The sequence below is a fragment of the Ascaphus truei genome, chromosome 8, assembly GCF_040206685.1.
Source record: "Ascaphus truei isolate aAscTru1 chromosome 8, aAscTru1.hap1, whole genome shotgun sequence".
Classification (NCBI taxonomy): domain Eukaryota; kingdom Metazoa; phylum Chordata; class Amphibia; order Anura; family Ascaphidae; genus Ascaphus; species Ascaphus truei.
Window position 1 is genome coordinate 76,691,773 of NC_134490.1, and position 19,273 is coordinate 76,711,045.

Below are 19,273 nucleotides of genomic sequence, written 5' to 3' on the forward strand. Positions count from 1 at the left end.
CTGTGTTGTATGACCCACAAACGGTCTTATCAAGAAAAGTATTAGGTAAAACGCCTACAAAGAATCAATGACCATGGAAACATTAATAGTTCAAACAAATATTAAAGAATAGTTATGCTTGCCAGCTTTTTTTTTTCCAAGGCTCCAATAACCTATATTGCCTTTTTTTTTATTTTATTTTTTTAATTGAAGCAGGGGGTCTCCGGAGCTGAACTGTGTTATTTTCAGCTCCGGGGACCCCCTGCTTCCAGAGATACTTACCTTCGTTGTGGGTGCCGGTATCTACTGTATGCAGATAGGGAACTGTGTGCGTAACATAATGGCAGCGTTTAAATGTCCCGCGTCATGTGGGCCAATACGGCTTCCTATCGGCAAACATGATCGGGACGTTTAAACTTCAGAGGGATACCGGCTCCGCTATGGATATAAATATCTCTGGAAGCAGGAGTTCCCCGCAGCTAAAATTACCACCGATCAGACGACCTGCTTCAAACCTGTAATTAAAAAAAAAATTCTATAAGCATTGCAAGTAGCTCATGTTGGTCGTGATCTGCATATAAAGTTCCCATAAAATCTGAGGTGTTGCTGCTCGATTGACACCATTGGCAGTTTGGACCCTGGAGGTTCACCGGAGCTGAACTGCATTGTTCTTGGCTACGTCATTCTTTGCACCTTCCTATTGGACGGCCTTTTAAATGCCCTGGGAAAACACGGATAACTAACCCGGTAAGCATCCGGAACTCACTGAGCTGGATAAAAGGGATTAAGCTGCGGGAAAACTGCCCCGGCTCTAAGATTTCTTAGAAACTTCCCTGCGAGAGAATCTTCTTCTTTTTCCCGCTAAGGCAAAGATGGTGACTCTTGTCACCCTGCCTTAACCCCTTCGCTGCCAGAGAGGCTAGCAATGCATTAAAGCAGGGGTGCTCAACTCCTGTCCTCCAGCCACGCCAACAGGTCAGGTTTTCAGGATATCCCAGCTTCAGCAGAGGTAGCTCAATCAGAGACTCCGTCAAAGACTGTGCTGAAGCAAGAACTGATTGAGCCACCTGTGCTGAAGCAGGGATATCCTGAAAACCTGACCTGTTGGGGGGTGGGGGGGCTTGAGTACTGGATTTGAGCCCCCCTACATTAAAGAATGTGGACCGCATCCTCCTTTAGAACACCAAAGACACTAATCATATTAGCACATGGAGGACGCAGAAAGAGAGAAGATCAGATTGTTAAACAACTTTAATTTCTCCAAATACATTTCCTGCATGTCACACCAGGTGCTTTTCTTCAATGCTGCCTCTATTTTACACGTCTTCTCATTTATTCAAATACATACAGTAAGGCAAACAGACTTAATTCTGTTGTGTATTTCTTTTATCACAGCGCTTTCCTTGATGCATGTTACACATTCCCTTTTGTTTAGGCTCATGTATAAATATGTAACAAAAGTGACCTCACTATGTGCTGTATTTTATTTATTTATTTTTGGTTTTAATTTAAAATTAAAATAAATATATAGCATCATCTTCAGCCTTCGCTCACCCACTGCTGGATGAAGGCTTCCCTAATGATCTTCCAGGAACTCCAGTGGCGAGTCTCTTCTCCACGTTGCTCCCACACATGTCCTCTTCCTACAGTATCTTACTTTTGGTCATCGTCTTTTTTTTTTTTTTTAACAGATTTTTTTTATTGTTGTAAAATTGGGGTACAGAAGGTGAAACCGGGTATGGAAAGTTGTTAAGCGTTACAGTACATTGACATTCATTTATTCACATAGGGAGCTTAACGTACTGAACATTCATAGTCGTAGTGCTGTACAAATACATCGGTCACTCGGGATGGAGGGGAAGAGGGACATCTATGAGATGGGATAGAACACAACAACTAACGTGGGTGGGGGGGAGGAAGAATTATCACAGTATTCCCGGAATTACATCTCCGCATCTCGTCCCATTCCTATCACCCGAATCTCTTCTCCGTTTTGATCTTTCTAATGCATCAGATCAGTTTTCCAGCATTGCTAGCTGTGGGCCAAGCCCCGCGCCACCCTCTTGCGACAACCATGGTTCCCACACCTGAGCAAACTTATGTGATCCGCTCCAGTTTCAGGATATACCATATCCTGCGTTTGATGGATAGCAACCCTGGGCTAGTCTGCTTATTCCAGCACGCAGCGATAGAGCACCTACCAGCCAACAAGATATCTGGGCTGTCCAGCCATAGCAAAGTGTACAGATCTGCTGGGGAACAGATGTGGTTCTCTATATCAACCCATGCTCTCCTACCCCTTTCTGAGTTCTAGAGGAGAATCTGGCTCAGCAGCGAGGCCTGGAAATATTTTTGGAGATTGGGCACCGCTAGCCCTCCTAACTTTGAGGGTCTTTGTTGTATTGTATTTAAGATTCTGGACCTTCTCCCTGACCATATGAACCTAGCAATACTGCGCTGTTAACTGGAAATATCTTTCTCCAGAGACTGGACTGGAAGAGTCCAAAAAAGGTAACTTATCCTGGGAAGGGGAGTCATTTTGACTGCCGTAACCCTGCCTATCCAGAAGATGCCATATCTATCCTATTCTTCTAAATCGTTCTTGAGCTTACGAATTTGTTGAGGATAGTTATACTTATAGATTGTCTGCACGGATTTTGTAAGATTTACCCCTAGGTATGGTATATAGTTTGTGCGCCATGTAAGGTCAAAATTAATATTCAGAAGCTTGATCAGGTCATGGGACTGATTGATACTTAGAGCTAGTGATTTTTACTGATTTATTTTGAAGCCTGATATACTTCCAAATTGTCCCAGTGCTTGAAAAAGGTTGGGGAGAGTAGTGAGTGATCTGGTAATCATCATTAGTATGTCATCTGCGAATAACGCCACGTTATGTTCTGTTTTTCCCACCTGCACAACTGACACGTTGGGGTCCAGACTCAAGGCGGCAGCCAAGGGTTCAATGGAGAGCGCAAACAAAAGTGGAGAAAGGGGGGCAGCGATGGGTATTATGTCAGAGAGGAGCCCTGCATTTCTAATCTGGGCACATGGTGCTTGATATAAGGTTGGTACATCCCTAAGAAAGACTCCTGCGAAAACCCATTTCCGTCAACACCTCAAAGAGATATCGCCAGTCCAGCCTATCAAAGGCTTTCTCGGCATCCAGTGAGAGTAGCATAGAGGGGGTCTTTTCTGTTTAGGCTGTGTGTATTAAGTTAAGAGTCCTCCGAATATTGTCTGGAGCATGTTTAGCTGGGATAAACCTCACTTGATTGTGGTGAACCAGATTGTTCATATATTTTTGTAAGACTTTAGCTAGGATTTTGGTATATAGTTTGATGTCCGTGTTTGAGTGAAATAGGGCGATAGCTGGAGCAATTCGTGGGGTCTTTATCTTTTTTATATATTAATACAATGGTAGCTGTTGCCATCGTCAGAGGTACTGGTTCACCCTTTAAGAACTTATTGAACATGGTCACTAGATATGGGGTAAGAATATTATCGAATTTCTTATAGTAGGCCCCGGAAAAGCTGTCTGGGCCTGGGGCTTTTGATGCCTTCAGTTCCTTAATGGTCTCAGTCATCTCTTTTTGCAGAGATGGGCTCATTAAGCTCCGTTCTCTGGTGCGGTTTAAGTTTGGGCAATTGGCAGGCCTCTAGATATTTGTTGATTTTGTTTGTTTCATTTCTCGGGTGGTCCACCTTTTTCCCATCATATCATCAAGGCAGTGACTTGTTGAATCGCCATTGTCTGCGGCCCCTTACAGGATAAAGCCTCGTATGATAATATTGATCATTGCATGGTCTGACCACGTAATACTGTCAATGTTTGCCTGCACTTTTTGTGATAGCAGTCTCGCGTCTACTAAGAAAAAGTCAATTCGCGAATATGTATTGTGAGGGGCTGAATAGAAAGTGTAATCTTTTTTGAGAGGGTTTAAGTGATCTCCAAACATCAACTAGTTGGTTCCTGCATCACATCCGCGCCACCTCTCCACATGCTCTCAAAAGGTGGCAGACTCCATGTATTTAATAGTCCATAGTCTATTGATGATATTTTAGAGCTAGTTGACTTTTAGAGTAGTCACTGTGTTTGTGTGCCTGGTTGCCTAGCACCCCTGTTGTCAGCACAGCATTCAGGGCACAGTGAGGCCTGTCAGTACCAATAGCTCTGACTCTTAATTGTCTCTGGGTTCTGTGTGCTTATTTCTGTGTTGTTGCTTTTTTACTAGGGTGACCTACCTCTTCAGATATTGAGTGCATCAATAGGGCCTTATCTGTATGTATTGTGTCTTTACGTCATACAGTGTTCTTTGTGTTCCGATTAGTCTCCCTGCCCTATTGCACCAGTCTGAATTAGTGATCTTAGCGGTCACACTATGTTGAGCGGGTGCAATTCTTTTTTGTTCTCCTTATTTAATTGGGCTGTTTTTTTTTTTTTCTTCCTTACCTCTGGATCACAGTTGATGTGCCTCTCTGTTATCCGGTCCATCTCAAGCTCTGTTCTGTCCTTTCTCCTGCAGCCTTCTGGTCTAGGCCCCTAGGGAAGGGCAGGCTCACCAGCCTCAGCAGCAGCTCTGCAGGCTGTCTTGCGGGATTTCATCCAGACCCTCTTTCACACCATCCTCACAGCAGGCTCCACACAGGCCGATGACGGCCACCTCGCAGCAGGGCCGGATCGGGAGCCCGTCCGAGTATTTCCTGTCTGCAGATCCGGGGGAACGAATCTCCTCTTCGGCAGCAACTCGGCGGGCAAATGCACACTGTACCCCGGCCTCTGCTCCGGCTCCTGACTTTGCTCAAGGTCCTTCACTGCTGCGCTGTTCCGTCAGCTATTTTGTCTCCGCACCCGGAGAGGTGAGGGTCCGCAAGCTCTTCCCGGGCTCCTAAACTGGCCGTCACCCTCCTTCTCATAAGTAACAGCTCGCCGCGTCCCACTGGTGCGGCTGGCAGATTGGAAGCCTCCGTGGGTGCTGGTCTTTCCATTGCGGCTTTTGATTTTATCGCCTCCTCATGGGACTGGCAGCCATTTTAGCTTGTGCACAGGTGGCTGAGAGGGGGCCCACAACACCAGGTAAATACCTGGTTTTTGTCCTGTCACCAGCCTTCTTCGGGTCCGTGGTCGGGCTCCAGCGTTTGTACGGCTTATTGTTTTGCTTTTTGTGCTTTTTTAATTGTTGTTCTTTAATTTATGTAGCTTATTTTGGGTCCGTTCCACGGAGCAAAGGTGGAGTGCGCCCGCTTTGCCCTGCGTCTTAGCCACGCCTCATCTTTTGTCTTTTTTGATATCTTTTGGAATCCAGTCGAGTACAATCTTTGTTTAACGATGGTCATATCTTCTGGCGAAGGTAAGGAACCGGAAGAGCACCGCAAACCAGAAAGCGGGGACCAGGCAATGAATCTGCTATTAAAAGTGAGGTTTATTGATATAGGACACACAACAGCATGGACAGGAGAAGGTGAAGTATCCCTCTTAGGCGTTTTGCGCTCTCACAGCGCTTTATCAAAGAGGGATACTTCACCTTCTCCTGTCCATGCTGTTGTGTGTCCTATATCAATAAACCTCACTTGTAATAGCAGATTCATTGTGCTCTTCCGGTTCCTTACCTTCGTGGATTTATGGGAACTTTCCTGCTTATGCAACATCAGTGGAGATGCACGCTGCATGAGAGCCCTGATCAGCCACAGACTGTGAGTAATTCAAGCAATGCCATTGTTTGCTGCTTGTTTTATATTGGACATTTCACCTTGCTGCGGTTCACTTGATTATTGGGACACAGTGCCATCTGTGACTACCATCAAGATATATTGAACCATTATTTGCACAATTCATTCTACTGTGGCTACCTGGGCTTTCACTAAAGATCAGTTCTTTCAGATATATACAGGTTGGGCACTAGTGGTTTGAGCCCTGGGAGAGACTCAGCAGTCTCTTTTCTACATTGATATCTTCTGGCGATATGTCTGGCCTGCTGCCAATTTTAATTTCTTCACCTTTGTGATAATATGACCGACTTTTTTCTTTCCTTCAGAACCCATTCATTATATTTCCTGCCTCTTCGGGTAATACCCAGCCTACGTGTCTCTACACTTTATTGAGTTGTCGAAAACTTCTGAATTCTCTTCGCATTAAAGCAGCAATCCAAGCTGGCCATTTTCTTTTCTTTCTACATAGGATTGAGCAGGGGTCTCCGGAGCTCCATTCATTTCAGCCCTGGGGACCACCTGATTTCAGAGAGACCCCTGTAGGAGGTGCTTTGGCTTGCTGGCTGGTGTTCACATAATGGCCGCTTTTCAAAGCTTCCCAAGTCCTGGGAGCCAATCAGAAACCATGAAGTGTTCTGGTGCGGCTTCCAATTGGCCCAAGTGACAAGGGAGCTTTAAATTTGCAGGAGATACTGGCACCTTATACGGACGTCAGTATCTCTGGAAGCAGGAGGTCCCCGGAGCTGAAAATAACGGGGTTCCGCTCCAGAGACCCCCTGCTTCAATCCTCTGCAAACATTCTTCTATTTGTTTTTTAAATACTTCGTTTTTATTTCATTTTCATATTGTAGAACAACAAATACAAAAAGCAAAACGAAATACCAGTACAATATCCAAATGTAACCCCTCTTTATTTTACTATACCTCAGTCTATGAGGTGGGACCTAAGTCTGTACAACTATAATAACCCTCACACGTGCGTGAGGCCAGAAAGAAGGCGACACCACATCAGGATATATATATATATATATCAGGTTTATGAACAGAAGGAATGTATATAACACACAGGTTATCAGTAACCACGTGATCAAACGTGATCAAAGCACTAAGATCAAACACCCAAAGCAGAAATACAAATACTAACATCACAGTGCACCCAAGCGTGTGTGTTAGTCACTGTACCAGGCTTCTCAATCCTGGCCGTGCTGTGTGATACCGGTATCTCGCTGGAGCTCCTGAATTAGAATGTAAGTTGCAGGCCTGTTCTTCACAAAGACATGTAGTGTGGTACCACTTTCCTCTGACCCCGTGCGGGATCCCCTCCATCGGCCATTTGTTTCCTGCTCTGCTTCTCTGCAGCTGGGTTCTCCACTGTGCTCCTTGTGGGACACGTGCAGGTCCCTCTGTGCAGGAAGCTCAGGACATGGCCTCACTTCCTCAGTTCTGCACAGATCTGATCTGTCATGGATGCCCCCAGCACTTAAAGCTCACTCCCCCTCATAGTCCCTCATCCTTCACCAGCCTTCTTACTGGCTTAGCATAGACATATGTCCATGGAGAGGAACCTGCTTGGGGGGCAGTGTTCTGGTGTTGCTGGGCAGACACAGAGGGCTACACAAACAATAGGAAAAAACAAAAATTGAAGGTGGGTGAAGTTGGGCAGGGGGCACCAAGAACATACAAGCGTCTTAATAAAGAAGACTGAAGATAGGCGATTATTTGGGGCAAATTTGGATTCGCAGCGGATCGGCCAGTTCCTTTGATCCACAGAAATCCGTGGACCAATCTCAAAAAGGGCAATTCATGTTTTGCAGATGATATTTTATTATTATTACCAAGACACCCCACGGATTCTGCAACCAGTCAATAGATTTGTAGAATCCAATCTGCGGATTAAGCAAACAGTTAAAGGATTCTTAAGAATCCACCAAGAGATTGATGAATCCGCGGATAGGGGTCTACAAATCCGTTGACGGGTTGAATCCAATTTTTTATGAATTAAAATTTTTATCAAGGTGATGAAGTCCTGTTGGATGAAACATGTTGTTGGTGTGTTTCCTACAACTTCATTGCTAATTGTGCAATAAACACAATTTTACTACATCTGGAGTTGCCCTATCTATTTTTGATCTATAGATTCGGATGCTGTGCTCCTTTCCTTCTTCATATCCTAAAGAATTAAACGGAAGGTTTTGCGAGTTTAAACAAAGTCCTACGACAGAAAACAGGGAGAGATATATGAGATCCAGGGACATTTGCAAAGTATGGTTTCATAAAAAGCAACAAAAGAAAATGCAGTTTAGGGAACTAAACCTCTATAAATTTGGAAATCGGGTCAATTACTGGGAAATTTGGCCATGAAACCTAAAAAGTGCAGTCATATCTTAAGAATCAGGAAATCCTCGGGAGAAATTACAACACACCCGAAGGAAATAAATAGGGTGTTTCAAGATTTCTACCAAAAACTATATTGTAAAAGTAATAGAGATTAAATAGCCCAAAATAATTTTCTGGGGAAAATTAAGCTCCCAAAGCTAACTAGAGAAGAGCAACAGATGTTAAATGCACCAACTACTGATGAAGAAATACCGAATACTATTAAAACGATAAAAAATGGGGAGGCCCCAGGGCCAGACGGATTTACAGGAGAGTTCTATACAATCATCAGTTTAGAGGTTGGAACACCATTTAAGGAAACGTTTAACGAGATATTCAGGAAGGAGGAATACATGGAAACGGGTAAAACTGCCTTTATTAAAATAATTCATAAAGAGGGAAGAGATCCGATAGCCCCGGAATCTTATAGGCCATTTTCCCTACTGAATCAAGAAGCAAACATATTGGCTGAGAGACTCTCAAAAGATTTGCCGAATCCAGTGCACCGTGACCAGACAGGTTTCGTAAAAGGCAGAGCCTCCATCACAAATGTAAGGAAAGTCTTGAAAGCCATACATGGGAAAAAAATGAACTTACAAAACAATAATAATAGTAATATAATAATGTCAGTGGATGCCGGAAAGGCTTGTGATAATGTTGGATGGGAGTACCTATTGGATATTTTACAAAAATGGGGATCACAGGGACCTTCCATGTAGCCATCAAAACCATGTGCAAGAATCCTAAAGCAAAACTAATGGTGGAAGGTTTACTGTCCGATGAGATTACTGTTCAGAGGTACAATGGGCAGGAATTGGATGGGAGGCAGAGCAATTTGGACTAAAAACAAGTCAATTGAAATAATATACTACGTATGGAAATGTATAATTTCACACCCTTGCTAATCCTCATTTGCGTTTATTTTTCATATAGTGTGATTTTGCATTCTGGTAAATGTTTTCCTATAATATCAATGTCTGCTTCTTCAACATTGTATATTTTTAATGCTTTTAAAATGACTGAGATGTAGGCAGAATCGAATGCTTTTTCGTCATCTATGAGTCTCAAACTACAGTATGTGGTGATTATATTAATTACTTCAGGAAATCCACTTTTTGTACGACCTGGATGTGGTCCATTGTGGTAAAATCCTGCTTGTTCTCTAGATTGGGCAAAGTTGCAGCCGATTAGTGAGCATCGTCATAACAATCATGTAAGTGATTGGAAGTAAACTGATTGGTCTGTAGTTCTTGAGGTTGCCATTGCTTCACTTTCTGTCATTTTCTCAGCATCTGCTTTGTCTCATGTAATGTGGTAGAAGTGAATCACACAGCACAACCTCAATAGCGAAACGCAAGAATATGATCAAGAGGTGGCTCCAGTAAAAAATTGATATTTATTGAATCACGTGGATAAAGGTAAAGACGTACCTACGCGTTTCGCGCAACCGCGCTTTATCAAGGTGTGGAGTACATGTAAAAAAATTGCGTTTTATATAGAAGATCCTCCATAGCGATGATGTCCTGAGCCGGGGAGCCATCTCTCAGTAGGGTGCTGATACAGTGGCGACCGCCTTTAGCCTCCTGCGGTTTTTTTCCCCGCGATTTTAAAAATCGCGAGCAAAGCGCGGGCTGATGCGGGCCGTTTTCGGCAGTTTTGGGCGCCTGCGGGCATTTTCATTGTCTAGCGCTAACCGCTTTCATTGTCTAGCGTTATTAGCGCTATCTGATGATTTCGTGCCACGCGGAAAAGGCCCGTGAGAGACCGAAAACATCCCCGAATTTTTACGGGGATGTTGGAGATTAAAAGGGGCCGCGACAGTAGCATCACTCCCTATTGGCTCATGGCTCGGCCTACCCCAAGAGGATGAATAAAATAACTTTATGAACAAGAAACATGATCAACAAACACAAAATAAACCTAAAAAGCAAAAACGATACATAAAAAATGTATATACATAAAGAAATTGCTGAATAATACTAAACATTTGATACTAAAAGTATATTGCGCAACAGAAAATGTAGGTATACATAAACTAATGAAACGAAGCCCAACAAAACTACCCTAAAAAAATACCACAGAACTCATAATGTTAGTATCAAAAGAAATTTGTCTCATCTGACACATAGGGGGTGATGCACTAAGCAGTGATAAGTGCTTTTAAGTGAGATAAAAAGCCATTATAGCGTGATACTACCTTCTGTGAGATTCACAAAGCAGTGATAAGTGCTTTTAAGTAGCCATTATAGCAGGTTACTGCACTGTTATCACTGCTTTGTGAATCTCACAGCAGACAGTATCACGCTATAAAGACAGTTATATCACTTAAAAGCACTTATCACTGCTTTGTGCATAGCACCCAGAAAACCCACTTATCACTGCTTAGTGCATAACCCCCTTATTCTGTTATATGTTTGCGACTCCTCCAGCTTTTTCTGTTCTGTCAACTACAATCTTCAAGTACATCCCTAATTGTTTGTTTAAGTAGCCTCACGCATCTCGAGGTAAGCTGCAGTGATTTTTCCAATCTAGTGGAAACTCTTTGCTGTTATTTGTGAGGTGTTCCATGTTGATTTTGTCTTTTCATTGTTTCTTGTTTCCATCCTGGCATTAAGATGCAGATTGCAGCGAATGAAATCGGTGATCACTGCTTGTGCCAAAGCGGTTAAAGACAGTGGTGCAGTCTCCAATCCTGTGTCTCTTGTCCGCTAGAATAAACTTGATATCCATTCAGTTTATTCCGTGCCGCCAACTAATTTGTGTTGCGACAAATGTTGAAGTCTTTAATGTCCTCTTTTTAATCTAGAGATTAATTCGATATTTTAAGCAGGACAGGTAGTTATTAGGGATGTGGAAATACATTTCTTTGCATATATATTTGTAAGAATTTGCTAACCGTTTTTAGTGCTTTTTAATTTGCCGTGTTTTCCTGGGCGTGGGGGTGATTTTGATGGCTTCCATGGAAGTTGCGCAAAGTCTGTGACTTTCAACTCATTTACGCAGAAAGCGTAAATTCTGTACAGTAAGAAGAATTCATGCCAATTTTAAGCCGGCGGTAATTTTTCTGACAAATTTCTATTGCATAAATGAGTTGCCAGTTTCGCAAACACCAACTTCTGCGATCTTGTCTCTGCATGAGGTTTTGACAACTATAGAGTCTCCATCTCAGACTCTAGTTTCAAACGTATGAACACTATGGTGCATATTTACTACGCAGTGCTATGACCTCTCTTTGCAGCCTACTGAAGTGAATGGGCTGCAATGCTATAAATAAATGAGATTTATGAATAAAAACAAGCAATATAAAGGCTGGAAAATAGGGTCATGCATGGAAAGTAGAGGGAAGTAGATTTCGGAGAAATCGGTCCATGAATGAGCCACTGAGGGTTTCTCAACTCCAGTCCTTCAAACCCACCAGCAGGTCAGGTTTTCAGGATATCCCTGCTTTAGCACAGGTGGCTCAGTCTTTGACTGAGACACTGATTGAGCCACCTGTGCTGAAGCAGGGATATCCTGAAAACCTGACCTGTTGATAGCTCTTGAGGACTGTAGTTGACCACTCCTGATCTATAGCCATAAATGACGAATGAAGACACATTGGTAAATGCACAGAAATAATTCAATATTTTTCTCCCCACAGACAGCTACAAAAGATGGTTCAAGACATAAAGAAAAATGAAGGTGGATTAATGCAAAAGATCAAAAAGTAAGCTTTTTTTAACGTTATGTCCTTTAACAACAAGAATATGTAGATCTATTAATCAATACCAAGTTATAAGTGACTTTAAGACCATGTATTACTAAATGATATGATTTAGTTATTTTTATTTATAAAATGTTTTACCAGGAAGTAATACATTGAGTTACCTCTCGTTATCAAGTATGTCCTGGGCACAGAGTTATAAAAAATACATGGTTACAAATACATGGTTAAATTAAGTGAACAGGGTTATACCTTATGCATAAAGACATTGCATGAACAGTTTAACATGATGTCTAATATACAAGTGTCTCAAAAAGATGATTATGAAAAGGGCATTTAGAAGGTACCTTCCAGAACTTTGGGAATGGATTAATTAAGTAATAATCCCCAAAGAACAGGGCATTATTGGCCAGTAATGCCCTGTTCTGAGGGGATTATTACTATTATAGGCTAAATGTAGACTTATTTAAAAAAATAAAATACATTTTCATAAAAAATATAGACACTTTTGTAGACACTTTTTTGGTCATATTGATTTTTATCAGCTTGATTGTCTACATTATTTTACTGCACGTGTTTATTAAAAGGAAATTGTACATACACACAGCCCCCCTCTATATATACACACACTCTGCAGCCCACCACTATATACAAAAACACACACTGCAACCCCCCTCTACATCAACAAACACATACTGCAGCCCGCTGTTAACCCACAAAACTGTAGACACACACACACACACACACCAAAGCACACTCTGCAGCCCTCCTCCGCCCTCTACACCAGAGGTGCGCAAAGATTTTTGCTGCGCCCCCCTGTGTGCCGGCTCAAGAGCTCGCGGCCCCACCTCCCCAGTGACCTGGCGTCAAATGACGCAGAGGGTCACGTGACGTCAGCCCACAGCGTCATTTGACATGCGTTTCCATGAAGTTGCGTCACATGACCCCACGGTGTCATTTGACGCCGCGTTGTCATGGCGACGTGACCTGAAGCTGGCTGAATCGCAGTAAGTTGAAGTTACAGAGACCTCGTGCGGTCCCCCGGCATTTAATTTGAATTCCTCTGGGAAGAGCGCGGGGCCTCTGCAACCGCCTGCGCCCCCCAGTTTGTGCACCGCTGCTCTACACCCACTGAAGATACACACACTGCAGCCCCCTCTAAACCTACTGCAGACACACACACACGCCAACAAAACAGACTGCCCCCCACCACATCCACAAAACACACACCAGCAGCCCCCCTCTACACCCACTGTTGCCCTCCTGTAAACCCACACACTGCAGACTCGCACACACTAACAAAATATGCTGCACCCCTCCTCCAGCCACAAAACACACAATGAAGACACACACACTACAACCCCCTCTACACCCACAAGACAAACACACACACACACACACCAACAAAACACACTTCTGCCCCCTCTAGACCCACAAAACACTCAGCAGACACACACAGACACACAAACCTTTCTCCTGTGCGGAGCTCTCTACAGGCAGGGTGGGGGAGGAGTCAGTGCCTTGCTGCTGCCTCCTGTCCAATCAGCTCCTCTGACTGAGAGCTACTTTCACTCTATATGGATGAGAACTGAAAGCTGATTGGCTGAAAAACTTGGCAGGGTACTAAAAATTCCAGGCCATTACTGATTGGGCATTATCCAATCAGAGAGCAGGGATTTCATTAATGCTCGGAAGTTACCAGCTTTAGCCTATAATTACATAATAATCCCAGAAGAACAGGGCATTACTGGCCAATAATGCCCTGGCTGGAAGCGTTGAAGGCCCGAGGCGAAGCTCTACACACAACACAGCAGCTCTACACACAAACTCTGCTGCTGCTACACACACAAACACCACAGCACACACACTGCTGCTGCTACACCCATAAACACTGCTACTGACACACACAAAACAGCAGCTCTACACACAAACTCTGCTGCTGCTACACACATATTCAACACAACAGCACACACACACTGCTGCTACACCTATAAACACTGCTACTCACACACACACACACACTGCAGCCACAAACAAACTGCAGACAGCCACTTACTACTTTGCAGTCGCTCACTCGCTCAGTCAGCTCGGGAGGGGGAGGAGTCAACCCGTGGCTGATACTTCCTGACCAATCCCCTGCCCTGTCTCAGAGCTGTTCTGAAAGCTGATTGGCTGGAAATAAAAACATTGAAAATTAACACATTTCACAGCTGCAAAAATTCCGGGCATTACTGATTGGTTAAAATTCCAGACATTATTGAAATCCCTGCTCTCTGATTGGTTAATGCCCAGAATTTTACTGCTTTAGCCTATAATAAAGGATAAACAATTTCTGCAACATCTTTAATAGAAAATATTGCCAAAAACAACACAAGTTATTAACATACAGTACCTTTCATTCTTCACTCCGAGTGCTGCAACTATCACGATGGGGTATTCTCCCATAAAAGTCATCAAAGAAGGGTGGGTAGCCGTGTTGGTCATTTCTTCCATGTAGTAGCAAAGGAGGGAGAAGGACTAGGTGGTTTGATACCTTTTATGTGATCAACAAGTAGTTGATATGTTACAAGGTTGTAACATGTCAACTATTTGTTGGTCAAATAAAAAGTATCAAACCACCTGCTCCCTCTTCTTTTATTACATAAAAGATATTTAAACACAGAATAAAACATAGTTCACCAGCAGACCTCATTTCCAGTGCTCGTAAAAGTGTGCTAGTTCTTGGAAGAGAATAATGCGTACGCCTATAAAAGGCCTTTTTTCTGAACTTCTGCACTGCGTACTTTTATTTATTGCTGTTCTCTTTATAACCAGTCCTCCACAGAGATAATATACAAGAATACGGCGAAACAAAAGCCAAATAGAGAATCAAATATTTAATAAGAACTTATTTTAAAAAATGAGAGGTGCGTAATGTTTGTTTGAAGTCTGTTCTCCAAGCAAAATTTGCCCTTTTTTTCGCAAACATATTTTCAAAGTTTGCAGGGGGAAAAAAAACCCTCCAAACATAAGTCACATGATCCTAATCCAGGCCATACAGTATGGCCCCTTTTGCAGACGGCCATTTTTGTGTTAAATTCTGGAGAACTACAATACAGTGAAATTGGCAAAGATTGTTAGCACTGTAAGCTTTTCGCGAAAGCTATTTTTGCAAAGCACATTTAAAACATGGTCACCTCTCTAACTGGGAGATAAAGTCCCCTTCCTCCAAAAGCTTAGTCTAACGGTATTGAAACTCAGATGTACAAATGTTTACAGCTTACTGTTATTTTAAACAATGATTGAAACACCATAAGGACCGTTGCTCCCTGAAAAGTAGAAATAGTTAAACAAATTGATAAAAAGTTATGAGCTAGTATTACTGTAGCAGAATCATAATACAGTTCCTCAAAAACAGCCGAATGTGGCTTTTACGTCATTATTTCAGTACTTTTAATGTTATTAATAGTTTCAGTTTTTTTTATTTAGTCTCATGCGTTTTTTTCAATGTTCTTCATTTCCCAAGCGTGCGTTGCTTTGAGTATACTCTGCTGATCTTGTTCTGCAACAAGTCTTTGTCGCTTCCATGCACAGGAGAGAATGAAATCCTTTCCCAGGATGATAGTGATTAAACAAATCTGTGGGTCAATCCAACAGGTTAGGTCTAATAGTTGAGGCGATGTCTCCTTCCTTCTCTTCTGTGCACATGAAAGAGGTGTGAATTACAAATGGGAACAGGTGTGTGTTTGGCTTAGTAAAACCAGGGTTGAGTTTTAGAGGATGGAATGGTGCATGAAATATTCCTTCCCAATTAAGGGAAGGAAAAAAACAAATTGTCCGCCACTCGCTTTAAGAAACAAAGAGAGCCGTGAAAATAGTTATTCACATACCTGAATCCAGTTTGCGTTCTGTTACATATTGCGAGGTCTGGAGGTGTTTTTGCCGCTGTCCTGCACAGCTGCAGACATAGAACGCAGGCAGTCCCCCTCCTCCGGGCTGCGGAACAGCCCTTCCTGGATACCGACACGTCTCTATGCAGAATCTGCAGCTGTGGAAGGATCTCTGCATCTCGTGTAACCCATCTGGTGCTACAATGAAAGGACTGCAGAACTCTCTATCAACGGCCCATCATTCAATATCTGCAGCTATGCAAGAAGGAGGCAGAAACAGCTCCAGACCTCGCAATACATATCTGAATCCAGTATACGTTCTGTTAAGTGGATGACTATTTTCACTGCTCTCTTTATTTGTTAAATCGAGCATCGGTTAATTCATTTTTTTCCTTCCTTTAATTAGGAACATATATTTTATGCTCCTATAAATGTCGGGACATTTGGCACTGAAAATGTTATAACATTCAAGGCTCTCCACAGTGGATAATGTTTGATATTGCAGAAAGAAACCCGGTAGGGGAACAAGAAATATCTAATATTCCCTCTCATTCTAACTATCTCATCCATCCTCCAATACTGTCAACAAAGGTCAAATGTAACTATTGATATCTATAGGGTGTGTGTGGGTGGAGCATATCCCACATAGAGGCCGAGCTAAACAAAACAGGCATTTCAGTGTCAAGCCACTCAGCATTTTAATTGTACAGTAGATAGATGAGAAGCACCCTTCCTGTTCCCAGCCTACAGCTTGCATTTACAAACTCAGCAATTAATTCATGTAAGTACAGAAGTGTCATTTGCAACATAACAATTAAATGTTGACGAGCATGTAGAAATGCCTCTTAACGACGTGGAGTTTTCTTTCACAATACAAATCGAGGATGGTACCATGTTAGCCCATAGAAAAGACAAGCAAAAGTAAAGTAAAAGTGATACATTTAGCAGATAACTCGTGGTAAAAAAAGTGTGCAAGCGTGCAAGTGTGCAAGCGTTCAGGACCGCAAAGGTCCCTTCAGGCCTTTGAAATTTTTTTTTTTACTTGCTAAAAGATCTGCATGAAGAAGGGACTTTTGTGCTCCTCAAAGCTTGCCGTCTTTTTAGCCACAAGTTGGCTATTAACGGTATCGCGTTTATTTTTGGAATGCTGTGTAAAAATATATATATGTGGAAATCGACACAGGCACAATATTAGACAATTAGTGTGAGTAAGTCTGACTGATCAGACTGTGTGGACATAGCAATAGATCCTTTATAGTAGGAGATGAGTCACAGTCCCAAGGTGGTAGGACCCTATAAAGTAATGAAAGAGAACCAATATAATGAAGTACTGTTATATTGGATTTATAAGTGCAATGGTAGACAACTATTTACTATGCAGCAGACAAAAGCAGCACTAAAGGTATCAATGACACAACAGAATACACAGAAAACAGAATACAGTAGATCCATGTAGGATCAAAAGATTCCCCACTTAATTGTACTCCATGCTAGGAAGAATTATATCGGACAACAGTTGTCCATCAGATATTTTCTCTATAAGTCAGTCAATAGGAATTTAATTAACACACACATTCCCAGTTAGCTCAAACTCCAACACCCACCACACTTGTTTAGCCCCTGTCCCATCTCACCTATGTAGTAGCAGCCCCCTGGGCATTTCATGGACATGAAGAAGTACACGACATTGCTGTACCTCATCATGTGCATGAAATGCCCAGGGGGCTGCTATTACATAGGTGAGACGGGACAGGGGCTAAACAAGAGAATGAATCTGCATCGCCACAGCATCACACGCGGAACAAGAGACAGTCCTGTCAGCGAACATTTCTCTGACTCTGGCCACAGGATGAATGATCTCAAGGTGGCCATACTCAAAGGTAATCTTAGAACACCGAAAGAGAGATGGTTGCAACTGTTCGGGACACTTAGCGATGGCCTAAACCGAGACCTAAGTTTTATGAGTCACTACTGACATGAGAGAATTCTCTTCCCATAAGTGCTAAAGGCCATGTCTATATATACTGCGATATATAGATATATACACACACACAAACAGCTGTCTCTTACACATACAAATACTCTATGCAATTCCATCCCTGTATACCAATAGGGGCCACTTAGTATCTACACACACTTTTAGTAATGCTACAGCCTCTTACATTTCCACACCTACCCACACCATTTATATACACTCCCACTCCACACACACCTTTTGTAAAGCGCTGTATACACTGTGGGCTCTTTACCAATTTATATTTACATACACACACACACACTCTTACATCACCAACATTCAGGGACTATTTAATACCTCAAGTCATAAATCGCATACTGGGGGGGAGGGGGTGTTAGGTTTCAGTCACAGATAACATTCCTACAGTATATGCACTGTTTGTAAGTTTAACCTTGCCTGCTTTATTCAATGTACGTACCATCGCCGGAAGACGAGATCAGTGTATCTCGAAAGCTCACACAAATATAAGCATTTTGTTAGCCACAGAACGGTATCGTCTATTCATTTATGATTATTAAAGCTCGGCTAACACGGTACCATATATATAATACACACCTATCTCTATCCTCCTAGCTTTGCTTAAAAGCATTACATGCTTTGTATATTCCAAGGAATATATATTAAACAGAGGTAATCACCAGCGTATCTGCATCTGCCGTTTGTAAGATAGCCCACACGTTTGGGAGCTAAAATCTAATTAGTGCATTGCCTTGATGGATTAAACAATCCTAATACATTGGCATTAGCAATATCCTATTGAGCATCATTAAAGGCTTAAGAAAGAATGTAAGTAATAATCCATTGTATTGTGTATGCTAGTTAATGTGATAGTTTAAACATTAGCAAATTCTCCTGATTAAACTTACCTGTATAGAAAACTTCTGAGTAACATATCTACCACACATTCCTGTTAGCAAATATCTACTTGGAATATAATTATATCTCATTTCATGACATTTACAGTAATTTGCTAATTGGTGAATAAGTACAGTTTCCTTTTATTTCATTTTAATTTTTCCGCTTCTAAAAATGATACCATTATTGGACATAATTATCTCTCAATTTTGCATGTTTTATATAACATCTATATCCGTGGTTTTCAATCTGTGTTCTGTGGATGATTGCACACAATATTTGGTAATGACAAGAAACCATGTTTTTTGCCTTTTTTTTTGTTCTCGTTTTGTGTTGCTCTAAACTTCCGGTATGTTTGATGAGTTTATTTTGCAGGTTATAGGATAGTTAGGCAAGGATTCCATGTCACAGTACATTCTGTAACAGTTCCTGCGGTCCGTAAAGGGACAATCCCTCTTATACTCAAAGTGAACTAATTCCAGTGACCTGTTTAAGGGGCCTCATCTGGATAATTGGTGCATTTTTACCCAAATCTGACACGTATACATTTTTAAAGTTAGACTTTGGGAGCGGTTTGATTTTCCTCTGTCTGCTCCCTTTTATGTGATGTCACTGTGTGTTCAGCAAGAGTTTGTGCAACCAGAGTCCTACCCCTTTAATTTTGCCCCCTGATAAGGACCGCGTGGGATAAGATAAAGAAAGCATGTGATTGACAAACTCTTCTCAATTCAGAGACCCCTACGAAATTTAATGTATTACTATTTT

At 42.1% G+C, this 19,273-nt stretch overlaps 1 protein-coding gene across 11 annotated transcripts in view; it reads left to right on the forward strand.

Moving 5' to 3' along the window:
* BLNK (B cell linker) overlaps positions 1–19,273 on the forward strand; it is a 183,045-nt gene that overhangs the window by 112,332 nt on the left and 51,440 nt on the right. For all 11 annotated transcript variants that reach the window (XM_075612716.1, XM_075612719.1, XM_075612720.1 and 8 more), the window contains one exon: positions 11,705–11,770. In XM_075612716.1, coding sequence (XP_075468831.1) covers positions 11,705–11,770 — 66 coding nt within the window. The remainder of the gene's footprint in view (positions 1–11,704; positions 11,771–19,273) is intronic.